Genomic DNA, 13,014 nt, shown 5'->3' with positions numbered 1-13,014 from the left:
CTGCCGTGAGAGCTCGTCGGCTGCACAATTGAGTCTGCCCGGAATGTGAATGGCACGAAGCGACCTCAGATGCTTGTGACTCCACAGGAGGAGATGGCGAGCGAGTTGCGACATGCAGCAGACATTTCAGCAGTGACTGCACACGCTCGTTCGTAAGCTGCGCGAACATGGCGACCGAGTCTATTTCCATACCGAGAAAAGAGATCCTCTGCACAGGGGAGAGCTTGCTCTTTTCCCAATTGACCTGAAGACCCAGTCGGGCGAGGTGTCTGAGCACCAGATCCCTGTGCTCGCACAACCACTCTTGAGAGTGAGCTAGGATCAGCCAGTCGTCGAGGTAGTTGAGGATACGGACACCTTGTTCCCTGAGAGGACCTTCGTAAAGACACGGGGAGACAGATATGCCTGCCCCTCGAAAGTAAACTGAAGAAACGGTCTGTGTCGAGGAAAAATGGAGACATGAAAGTATGTGTCCTTCAGGTCGATCGCTGCAAACCAATCCATCGGACGAATGCATTTGAAAATGCGCTTGGGCATTAGCATCTTGAACGGGAGTCTGTGCAGAGCTCGGTTCAAGGCATGCAAGTCTAGGATTGGCCGTAACCCACCTGTCTTCTTGGGTACTATGAAGTAAGGGCTGTAAAAGCAGGACTTCATGTTGGCTGGAGAGACCGGCTCTATCGCGCCCTTTGCCAGCAGGGTGGTGACCCCCGCGCGCATGACAGGGGCATCTTTGCCCACCATCGTCGCGTGGACACCCCGAAACCTGGGGGGACGCCGGGCGAACTGAATTGTGTAGCCGAGCCTGAGCGTCCGGATGAGCCAGAGGGAAGGCCTGGGGAGCTCTAGCCAGGCTCCCAGGAACCGAACCAGTGGGGTCAAGGGGACTACAGGCGTACCCACAGTGGGGCAGCGTGGTGGAGCAGACAACCCCGGCATGGGAGGCATAGTGTCTCTTAGCAGGGGCGGAGTGCGGGCACTCGTCTGACTCCAAGTAGCAAAGAGGGCATGAGAAGGCAAAGCGTTCTTGAGGCGTCTTTGCATGGAAACTGGCAATGGGAGAGGAGAACGAGAGCGGCAAGGAAGCACGTCGCCAACTGTCGTTCGTGTCCTCTTGGGACCCGGAGGTAGAGGAAACAGCTCTTTTAGTGAAGGTTTGGGTACCACCGGCCGCAGGGCCAGCGGCAGAACAAAAAGAAAACGAGAACAAAGGATTCTCCCCCAGCCCTCCTCTGGGGGAAGGAACGGTCCTGCTACCATCTCCTGATGAGCTGATGTCTCCAACTCCGGGTCTCCCGTCTCAGGAACGCCGGTTGGCCTGGCGTTTGGCAGGCTTAGGGGCATAGATGGGTTGCGCCGCCCTTCTGCGGCCATCTCCTCGCTGCGGCCGGGGTGAAGGCTGCTGCTGTGGCCGAGCGGGAGTCGAGGAGGCCGCAGGGGGGCGCCCTCGGCGACAAGCAGGCTGAGGCGGTTGCGCCGGCGGCGGGGTGGAAGCAGCAGTGGGCCGCCGGGGCAAGATGTGTCTGATGGCCTCAGACTGCTTCTAGGCGGCAGAGAACTGCTGGGCAAAGCTCTCTACCGCATCACCGAAGAGGCCATCCTGGGAGACCGGGGAGTTGAAGAGCTGGGCCCGATCAGACTCCCTCATGTCTGCCAGGTTCAGCCATAGGTGGTGCTCCTGGACCACCAAAGTGGACATCACCTGACCCAAGGAGCTCGCAGTGACCTTCTTTGCCCAGAGAGCGAGGGCGTTAGCAGTGCGGGCCTCCTGCAAAACCCCTGGGTCAGCACTGCCCTCGTGCAGCAGCCGGAGCAGCTTGGCCTGATAGACCTGAATCGAGGCCATGGCATGTAGGGCAGAAGCGGCCTGGCCCGCAGCTCTGTAAGCCTTGGCCACAAGCGTGGATGATAACTTACAGGCCTTGGAGGGCAGCTTGGGACCACCACGCCAAGCGGAGGCGCTCTGTGGACACAGTTGCATCGCAACAGAATGCTATACCGGAGGAATCCCAGCATACCCCTTGGCCGCCCCGCCATCGAGGGCAGTGAAGGCGCAGGAAGAACCAGAATGGTCTCGGGCAGTTGAAGGTGCCTTCCATGAACTTGTTACTTCCTGGCGCACTTCCGGGAAGAAAGGAACCAGAGGGGGGTGCTGGTGATCCGCATGAGCAGCCCCCAGGAACCAATCATCCAGTCTCGAGCGCTCGGGACAGGGCGGAGGATTCCACTCAAGCCCGATGCTTCTCCGCTGCCTGGGAAAGCACGGCCGTTTCATTCAGCTTTTCATTCACAATTTCAGCCAACTAGCCTCACCCCTGACAGCCTTGACCTCCCCCAGTACTCCGTTCAAGTGGTCGGATGCAGCTGAGGCTATGTTCGCTAACCTCAATAGCCGCTTAGTTTCGGCTCCCATCCTTGTGGCCCCTGATCCCACACGGCAGTTCGTGGTGGAGGTCTACGCGTCAGAGGTGGGGGTAGGAGCAGTGTTGTCCCAACGTGCTGCTTTGGACGATAAGGTACATCCTTGTGCGTTTTTCTCTCATCGACTATCTCCTGCTGAACGTAACTATGACATAGGCAATAGAGAGTTGTTGGCCGTCAAATTAGCATTAGAAGAGTGGCGTCACTGGCTGGAAGGTTCAGGGGTTCCTTTTATTGTTTGGACCGATCATAAGAATTTAGAGTACATTAGAACTGCCAAAAGACTCAATTCCAGGCAGGCCCGGTGGGCACTTTTTTTCGGTCGTTTTGAGTTTACTTTATCGTACCGTATCGTATAAGAATGCTTTTTTTCAGTGACATAGTGATTAAATAGCCAACAGGTTTTGACTCACATATGTTTAAGTTTGTTCCACTAAAAATGGCATGGTTATTTGTTGTTATTATAATTGAATAAATTCAGTTATTAATCTGTATTTTTTTTCTACTAAAACTGGTTTCAGAAATGTAATAGTAACCCTACAGAAGAAACTCAAGAACAGAAACTTTAAAATACTAATTCTACTCTAAATTTTCATTACTGCTTGTTACGTTCTAGTTCCCCAAAGGGAGGGGAGCCCGACAATCCACTGCTCGGGCCCACCGATGCCAACAAAAGGAGGTATAGAGTTGCGGTGCGAGAAGAGGACACATGCACCAAATACCATATAAAAGCTTTTATTTAGCCACGGTAATAATGTAAATAAACAATATTGTAAATAATAAACAATATTCTGGGAAAGGGGAGGACTGGACAGACCAAAGCAAAGAAATAAACAAAAAGAATCCCACCTTTAACCTATACTAAAATCACACATAAATACAATCCCTATCTGGCACACAATCAAGGCGCCCTAACCAAACTTACAGCTGGTGGCCCACCCAGGTCTAGCTAATGTTTCTAGACAAAGAAATACCTACGGGTAATACATGTATACCCTGGGGTAGCTCTAAATCTACTCCCCAACTCCCCATTAACAAAGAAAAGAAAAACAAGTTAATACAAATAATAAGAACACACAAACACAAGTGCTCTGTCCTGCTACTACAAGTTCCAATAAAGGAACACAAGTTAGGTTTACTAACACAGAGAAATAGTTTAAAACTATTCTCATAATTCAATCAAAGTTGTCAGAAACCAAACACAAATGCTCTGGCCTGCAACTACAAGTTCCAATAAAGGAACACAAGTTATTCTCAAATATTTCAAAAATCAAAAATCAAGTCAGAAAACCAAAACACACACAGGGTACAAACCAAACCTAAAACAGGAACGGAGAGACCAAACTGATCCAAGACTGAGCTTTTTAAAGAGCCCAGCCAGCTGCAGCCACTGATGAGTGGGCGGAGTTCCGAGTCCCAATCAGCAGTTGAACCACCAATCATCTGCCGGAACAATCACAGAAGTCATCTTACCTGGTAAAAAACAAAAAACACACACAAAAAAAAAAACAGAACAAAATGACTATAAAATGAACCCAGAACTCTGGGTACATAACACTGCTATCTCATTGTCACAATCGGTGATACAGGAAACACAGAGAGAGAACCAATTGCAGGTATGACATTTATTGAAGGGTAATCCAAAGGGGTAAACAGTCCAGGCAGGGTCAAAACCAAACACAATCCAAACATGAAAACAAAGACAAGACAAAACACAAGGCATGATCAAGACTACGGAATGACAAGACATTAGACAAGGACTCCGTCACACATACTCAGACAGACCCCAGGTAATGAGGGAACTGGAGACAGGTGGGGAATAATCAATTAACCCAAACAAGGAGGAAGGTGACCAAATAAGGGAACAGACAGTTCATAAAGTGACAGAAACTGTGGGAAAGGAGGACACCTAGTGGAAACCCAGGGAACACAACCCAGACACTGTGACACTCATAAAGTCATGGTTGTGCTTTCATGAGTTTTCCCTCCCAAAAAATAAAGGTTGATAATTTCATCTTGATAATCGCTGCTATGAATAGGCATCATGGACTTGCATTGTATCATGGGTAAGGTACAGAGTAGATGTGTGAAAAAAGTGACATGAGTAATGAGAAATGAATATGAAAAACATAAATACAACACCTTTCAGACTTGCTATAATAGTCTATTTTTGCTGCATCATTAAATAAATCAGGTTTTGAGTGAAAAAACGTGAGTCAAAAACGGCTCCTTATATTTTTATTCATGCATTTTTAACAGTTTGTGAATGATTTATAATGCATTTATAAATGAATTATTAGTTATTTGTAAATTAGTTACTTTATAATGGAAACCTTAATGTAAACTGATGTATGTTATGTTAATGTGAACAAGAAACAAACTGTCCAAAAAGTATTCATAATTCCTTGTTTGCCTGCATCCTCTGTATTACAGCTAATAATGTTGTAAATAATGTTCAGTTTCTTAAACTAGAACTTTAATATGTGACTTCTACGCCAATTGACCATGGATTTGTCAAAAATAAGGAATTTCATTAGGCCTACCTGTTCACAACAGAAGTATGTTTGGGAGAAATAACAAAATATAAAATATAAAACCAGTCAGACAGCAACACAAAAATACAGTGAGGTTAAAGGAAGGACATATGATTTGGAAAAGGCTAGCAATACCAGGGCTGCGTTCAGCCACGCCAAAACGTTGCACAACGTTTTTTAAACAGAAACGGTGATGCGTTGAACACACTGTTCTGATGACGCAAGAGTTGCAACTATGGCAGCTGAGAAGGCCATTCTTTGTGTTCTTTGTGAAGAATTTTCGGAGCCATCTATTTAGCCTCACATACTGACTTTATTTGTAGTTCATACGGTTTTAATACCCTGTATTTTCTTTCTCATTTTTTTGGAAAAGCACTTAATTACCATTGTTTATTTCTATACCAAATTTCATACACTTGCAATGAAGCTAAAAATATAAACAACTACTACATCATGTTGATATCCTATATTTTTACAATAAAACTTATGACAAACATGTCTTCTAATATCCTCAGTTGTTGCGTATACCGAGCTGCAACGAACACATTTGTACATTATTTTCCTTGAAGCCATTGTGCAAGTTCACTTTAATACCGCGTGCTTTATATACATGTTGCTGCTGATTGGACTGCAGTTCTGACACACCCACCAAACAAGAGAAAACGCATCTCAAACCCCGTTGCACACCGGTGCACGCTGTTTCCAGGAAACATGACGTTCAATCCGGAAACCGTAGCAAAACGTTGCACACTGTTGTGAACTTGAACATGCCCCAGCTGATTTAAACACACCGAGACAACAAACATTATTTTGGTTGAAGAGCAAGAGCAACAAGAGGACACAAACAACAGACATACATTTCAATTAAACACACGGGACAACAGCACAATGAAAGTGACAAACATACAAACACAAAAACCCCAAAAAGCATTCAAATCAGAATAAGAGAGGGGGAAAGGTTCGAAGGTCAGTTTGAAACATTACACTGTCTTCACAAACTACTGAATACTTTCGCTTTCACAAAAGGTCTAAAGATAAACTTCAGTAAGAACCAAATAAGAAGCTTAATGTTGAGTTTGCAGAGTAATAAATGAGCTGTAAACATAAAGCATGTTTAAATGTTACCAGAGTTGTAAATGTTCTCAAGCACAGAATCCATTCCAGCATAAATCTACAACCTTTGCATAACCTTCCACTGACATTAAGTATCTGTTCAACAAATCTGAGTGAAGATCTGTTCTGTTGGGTTTCTGTTGATTATAATTCTTAAGCTATTTAGCATTGAGATTGATGTTGAAAAAATAAATAATAATTTGGTTCTCCATGGAATTAGAAGAATTAAACTGAGGTTTTATAGATTCTGTCACATGCAGTGCACATTCAGACACATCTCTTTTAGTATTTTGTGCCATGTATTACATTTATTTCTCAGGAATTAAACTAGGAGTGGAGTGTAAAAACATGTAGCTGCCTATGTATGTGACATGAAGACTTGGACATTGAACTTAATTTATTGCTTTTATGCTACCCATTCTCAGATTTATGATCAAAATAAAGATGTTTGTTCACAACAAATTATACTCAGAAGATCATTTTCTCTGCACAACACTACTAGATGGCTTGCGTACCTGGGAAATATTTCTCAAAGAAGAGGAAAAATTGCATGTTAATATCCTCTGCTTGAATTCTACAGAGATCACATAGATGTAGAGCTGATGGGTGCCAATTTATCGGCCAAAATGTGAGTATTTTTGATCACTCTTGTTTGTTGAAGAAGAGTAATTGAAAACATCACTATAAAGGCAAATATATAACAGCACAAGTAGCAGCAACAGTATCAGTTTTTCTGTGAAACCTTTCACATAAATTTTAAGATACTTTCTTAAGTAGGGTGCACTGTTACTCATATCGAACATATGTCTTTAGACATATGATACAAAATGTAATACCTTGGAAAATGGCATTTAATACTTTTTAATAAATATGAATTATTATAATGCACAGTATAATCAGATGACTTTTAAACTGAGTATGTTTTCTGTAAAGATAACTGACTTGTACTAATAGCGGAATGTTAATTTGAAAAAGGCTAAAATTGCTGAGCTTGAGTTGTTGAAGCTCCGCCCTCTTCACCGGGAGCAAAAGCTCATTTGCATTTAAAGCAACATACTCAAAAAAGATGCGTTTCGGCTAGTACCCTAAAAGAGGCAATTTTAACAAGCAAAAAAAGATTATCTGTCAGGTATTCTGAGCTAAAACTTAACAAATATGCACTGGGGACATTAGAGACTTATTTTACATCTTGTAAAAAAGGAAGCATATAGGTCACCTTTAATACTTTTTAAGACCCTGCGGACACCCTGTTAATGGTGGAAGAAGAATACGTTTAAATAATAATACAAATATTATTATTTGATCAGGAACCTCAGAATTCTGTTATGCTATATGTTATGTGACAGTATAATACATTTAAACAATGTATTCACTTGTGTTTTCTGAATCACAGCAACAATGGCGTTATCAACTGCCGATGCAACAGGACGGATGAACCTCCTGATACACTGTAAGAGAGTTCCTATCCATTTTACTCACTTCATTCAGTGGATCAGATTCATTGGTTGTTTAAACAAAAAGTGGACATTTTATTATGTAGAATAAATAATCAAAATAAACTAGAAACTGATTAACATTTAATAATTACCATACATGCTAATAATTACTGTACATAAAAAAATAATAAATTCTTAATTTTTATATTCTCTTTAGATCTGATATTATTCGTCTCAGAGAGGAATTCATTGCACTTTATGAGACACATTACCATGAACTCCAGGAGAACATTCAGGAACTGAGACATCTCATTGATACATTTGAAAAAGATTTCAGACGGTGTACTGAAGGTGCTAGAAATGGAGGAATAGTGGGAATAGTAGGAGGGGTCACCACCATTGCAGGATTAGCTTTAGCTCCATTTACTCTGGGGACTTCTGCTGTTGTCGCAGGCGTAGGGTCAGCTGTGGCCTTAGGTGGTGGAATTGGTAGTGGATTCTTAAACTTCATGAAAATGCGCGATCAGAAGAAATTAATGCAAAACATCAAAAATGAACTCGGAGAATTTCAGAAAAAAATCACCCCTATTACTGACATTCTGAAATTCATCTCTACACATATTAATGAAATACTGACTCACCTTAATAAACCAGAAGATGATATCAGTGGTGCCTTTAAATGTGCTGCCGGTGCCAGTGAAATATTGCGCTTACTACGGATAGATGACATTGGTGAAGTGGCTGCACAGGCGTCTAAAACTGTGCATCTGACTACAACACTTACAGGAGTTTTTGCTGGAATTAGCCTTGTGCTTGACATTCTCTCAGTTATTGAAGATAACAAGGCACTCAATGACATGGACAAACTAGAAGGAAATCACCAAATAAGTGAAAGTGAGATGAAGTCAAAAGCCGGGAAATTCATTGTTGAAATGAGGAAAGTCATTAATCAGCAACAGATCATCATGGATGAACTTAAGAAAACAAAAGACACAATTGCGAGAGGACTGGATCAAATTAGGGAACAAGTGTCTATTGGGCAACAAGTGTCTATTAGGGACCGAGTGCCTCTTGAAATTGCTCTGTTTGTGTTTCTTTTTCTTTTTCTTCTTCTTTTGTTTCTTTTTCTTCTTCTTCTGCAAAATTATAAACATTTTTGAGGGCCTAAACATGCTTGAAAACTCATGAAACTGCACACACCGGAAGTTTAAAAAACATATAGGTTTCAGAAGTAAGGAGGGAGAGGTGACGGAGCATTTGCACAGTCACATTGGTGAATCACTACATTTCTGCAGAACCTAAAATATCATGACAGTTTGACCACTGAAAAAGCATTTTCAAAAGCATTACTCTACAGTGTACAATCCTTACTATGCTTCGCTACAGGTTGTGCATCATCTGAAATCATGATCAAAAACTAAGCTTAATGTGGGAAGAACAACGGCCAGAAAACCTTTTTTTTTTTACCACACTCCCCTTGATTTATACACAGTTACTACTAAAACAGACACCGTCTATAATCAAAAACTAACTAGCTATATAATCTTTTTGTATTCTATCTGTTTTATTTTCATTTATTATACAATATACCTCTTCAACAAAGGCTGGAGAGTATTTTGGAGGCCTGTAAATAATAATAAACAGAATGAGTGGAGCACCTTTCAGCACAATCCCTAGATATTCAAAAGACAAGTACTGACCAAATGACACTTGCTTGCATTGATAGACATCTTTAAATAGAGCAGCTACACCTCCACCACTCCTAACAGTCCTGCAAACGCTCATGTAAGTGAAGTTAGGAGGGGCTGCTTCATTTAGGATTGTTGCACTGCAGCTGTCTTCTAGTCATGTTTCATTTAGAAACATAAAATCCAGATTGTTTGTGGTTATAAAGTCATTGATTAGAAATGATTTATTTTTTAGTGAGTGAATGTTTAACCCCTTTACGTGCAAACATCGCCGACGGCTTCGATATTTGACCAATATTTTGATAAAACATTGTTGCAGTGACAAATATTTAGTGATTTATGTCAGGAGTGAAAAATAATAAATCCGTATTATGCCACATTTTGAATAGAAATTCACCACTCACTCATATTCAGTCACGTCAGCAGCGGTTTATTTATGTTCACATAGACTCACTGAACAGCGTCAATAAGGATTTATAGACCAAAGATGCATATCTGCGGAGATATATGGATATATTTACGGATGTTTACTTCATATTTCTTCAGACAGAATCGTCATTTCTATTCATTTTCCACGGATTTACGCGATCAGATGATAAACAGCCTCTCCCAGCGATCTGTGTTGTTTGCGCAGTGGTGTCAGCTCGTGCTGTGTGTGACTCAGACTCCGATTGGGCCTTCCCAGTGTCAATCTGAGAGTGTAATATCTGGACACCGCCCCATCGTGTCACATGCTTCCTGCACACTTCCTGGTATAGTTATCTGGCCAAAACAACACTGAAACACCTCTGTACACACAAAATATCCGAACAATAAACCCGCGATTACGATAGTAAAGCTTGGTATGAGAATTTCTTGAGATCTGGGGCGTTTTTATAAAAAAAAATTGAAAATGTACATCGGAAATGCTAACTTGTGCAGCGATGAAAAAGGCTACAAATAACATATTTTTACAACAGTAAACGACCAAATTCCACCCCTGATCGCTAAAGGAAGTTATTATAAACACTCGATCGGGGTTTAAAGTGAGTTTTGAGTAAAAGTGTACTAATAATTTCATATATTGTCTGATGTAGACTTTTGATAAATAAGGGCTACATGCAAACAGAGACTGAAGTGAGATCGCTGCTTTGTTGCTTTGTAAAGCCTGAAAAACCACAATAAAGGCTAATAAAGGTGGAATAAAAACAAAAGAATAATGATAAAAGAATAATGCGGATAATGTGTCATACCTGGCGGAGGTGTGAAAGACTCGTTTGGTGAGAACAATACAATCATGATTCGGGCAGTTTTCAACAGTGAAACATACACAAAGAGCACAGCAGTGTTTACATGTGAGATCTTATAGAGATGACAAGTGCCATAAATCAATCTGATTAGCCTTCTCTAAAAACACACATGACATCGCCTTAGAAAATATTTCATAAAATACACAGTTTTACAGATTCGATTCTGAAATTTTTTATGAAGTTTTTGAAGACTTGTGGCCTTAGCTACACTGTTTTCAAACTCATTTCCTACATCAACATTTTTTAAAATACATTTAAAACATATTATTATATTATCATAACAGTCTGATTGATTCTGATTCCTGAACAGTAAACTTTAAAGTGTCAGCTTTGTGAACAAAGATTGATTATGTATCTAGTCAGAAAGAATCATGAGCAGAAACCTTTTTATTTTGGGTATGTCATTTCGGTCTACATGCCAAAAAAGGGGGGTTACTAGTAAGGGGTTAAATCATAGGCTAAAGGTCCAGATTTCCTGGAATCACATTCTGCAAAGCTCCTGTTCTCTTAAAGGAAACAGTAGGTAACCACTGAAAGTGTTGTGATTATTTTCATTATCATAAATCCTGCTGTTAGTCCAAAGTCTCACAAAGATGACATCTCCAACCTCAAGGATCAAAACAACTCCATTTGAGGAGTTTACTTCGCGCTGTTCCTGACGACCATAGGCCATAACCATTTTCTCTCCATTCTTCATAATGGAGGCATATGATGGACTTGAAGGATTTCCATGACCAAAGACAGAGATTTTAAACCTGTACGCTCCTTTCAGTGGGGCTGTGAAAATACCTGAATCAAATATCAAGAGATAAAGAAGTGATTCAGCTGTTTCCTGTAGGATTTTTTAATTACCAAGTACAGTGTAATAATAGTTTTGAATCACAACAGATCATTGAATTCTCTTTTTCACATTACACAACTGCGGAGAGCTTTGAGCAGAGCAGAAGGAGTCTCATTACTATTCCATTTGATTGATAATTACCTGTAGTTGGGTTGTAGGCATTCCCGATGTTTGTGAAGACCTTCCTGTAGGTGAGTGTGATTTCAGTGGTAAAAGGACCAATATATCCACTGCCAGACTGCATCAGTGCAGCTGAAAACGCTATCTCTCGGTCTGTTATTTATAGACATAAGCAATATTTTGATATATTACTGTAGTACACCAAGAATATTTTAACAACATGCAAACACAGTTTTACCTCTATTTTCCTTTCGCAGCTCCTCCACTTGACTCTGAGTTAGGTTTGAAATCTCTGTGAACACAAGACTGTGTTAATTGGTGTTTATTATGCTTATTGTAATAGATAACACGTGCCAGACTGCATCAGTGCAGCTAGAAACACTTATCTCTCTGACTGTTATTAAAAAACAAAAGCTATATTGTGATCTAGTACTGTATTATACTGAGGATGAAAACTATGTATTTGACATCATCCTCTTTTCCTTTCTCATCTCCACTTCACTGAGTGAGATTTGAAATGTTTGTGAAAAACGTAAGATTGTATTAAATGCCATTTTCATTGCTATAGTAATAGATAACACAGAATACACTCAGTTTTACACTAAAATTGACACTATATGGTGTATCACATTGGTGTTTTACTCCGTGAGGATCACTGATAAAAGAGTGAATGTTTTGATGAGGTTACCATCATTTTTCTTGTTTAGCTCTTCTAGGATGAATGTCTGTTGCTCCTTCAGTTGCATCTCTAAGGCTCTGATGTTGGCTTTCTGCTCTGTAACGGTGGCGGTCAGGTCTCTTAGTGCTGCGTGGATGTCAGACAAGCTCTCATGGCAGTATTGTTGGCTGTAAGTTGAAGCTTCATCTCTCTGAGGATCTGTTTGAAGTGGATTCTGTCTTCTGATCTCATTCTCACCGTGTCCTCCATCTACCTGCTGCTGTATCACAAACACAAAGGTTTCCAGGAGCAGCAGGATACATAACAAACCCTTCATTCTTCACTGATGTTCAGTTCAGCTCTTGCTCTGAAATCCCCACAAATCCTCATGCTCTTTTTATAGTGTCCTGGTTTTTGAATTTCATGCATAGTTTATAGTGCTTCAGATAAAAAAGTAGTTCATTGTTAATCATATTTAAAGGTATTTTCCGGGTTCAGTAGATGTTTATCACTATTTATGGCACAATGTTATTCACTGTTTGTGGCACAATGATTAACAATGGAAAATAACAGATATAGATGGTATACATGTGCAAAAATTACTAGGTTTACCAATTTTCTGAAAGAAAGAATGAAAGACAGACAAATAAACACTGAATGTAAGTTTACATAGACAAAATTACCAAGTTTACAAATATAATGTTGAAACTTTTCTATACTATAAACTACTACTGAAATATGTTTCAGTGTTTATAGCGAACTGTTGTGATTGATACTGAGATTTAAATCGAAATATGATTTGGCCTTTTTTAGCAGTGAGTTCAGCTCACTAGTCAATGTTCAACATTTCACTGTATCAGTGCAGGCATTAACACCTCATATGTGAAGTCAAACCTGTATAACAATATAATGGA

General features: G+C 40.7%; 1 protein-coding gene across 1 annotated transcript; it reads right to left on the bottom strand.

Moving 5' to 3' along the window:
* Positions 1–10,863: 10,863 nt before the first annotated feature.
* On the bottom strand, positions 10,864–12,480 carry LOC113047596 (uncharacterized). Its single transcript, XM_026208966.1, has 4 exons — positions 12,131–12,480; positions 11,681–11,734; positions 11,464–11,595; positions 10,864–11,270 (listed from the first exon to the last, which is right to left on the bottom strand). Exons 1-4 carry the CDS (start codon positions 12,435–12,437, stop codon positions 10,963–10,965), a joined length of 801 nt encoding a protein of 266 aa, XP_026064751.1. The 5' UTR covers positions 12,438–12,480; the 3' UTR covers positions 10,864–10,962.
* Between the last annotated feature and the right edge of the window lie 534 nt (positions 12,481–13,014).

The sequence above is a fragment of the Carassius auratus genome, chromosome 28, assembly GCF_003368295.1.
Source record: "Carassius auratus strain Wakin chromosome 28, ASM336829v1, whole genome shotgun sequence".
Classification (NCBI taxonomy): domain Eukaryota; kingdom Metazoa; phylum Chordata; class Actinopteri; order Cypriniformes; family Cyprinidae; genus Carassius; species Carassius auratus.
Note: the sequence above shows the minus strand (reverse complement) of the source record. Positions and strands in the feature narration are given on the sequence as shown.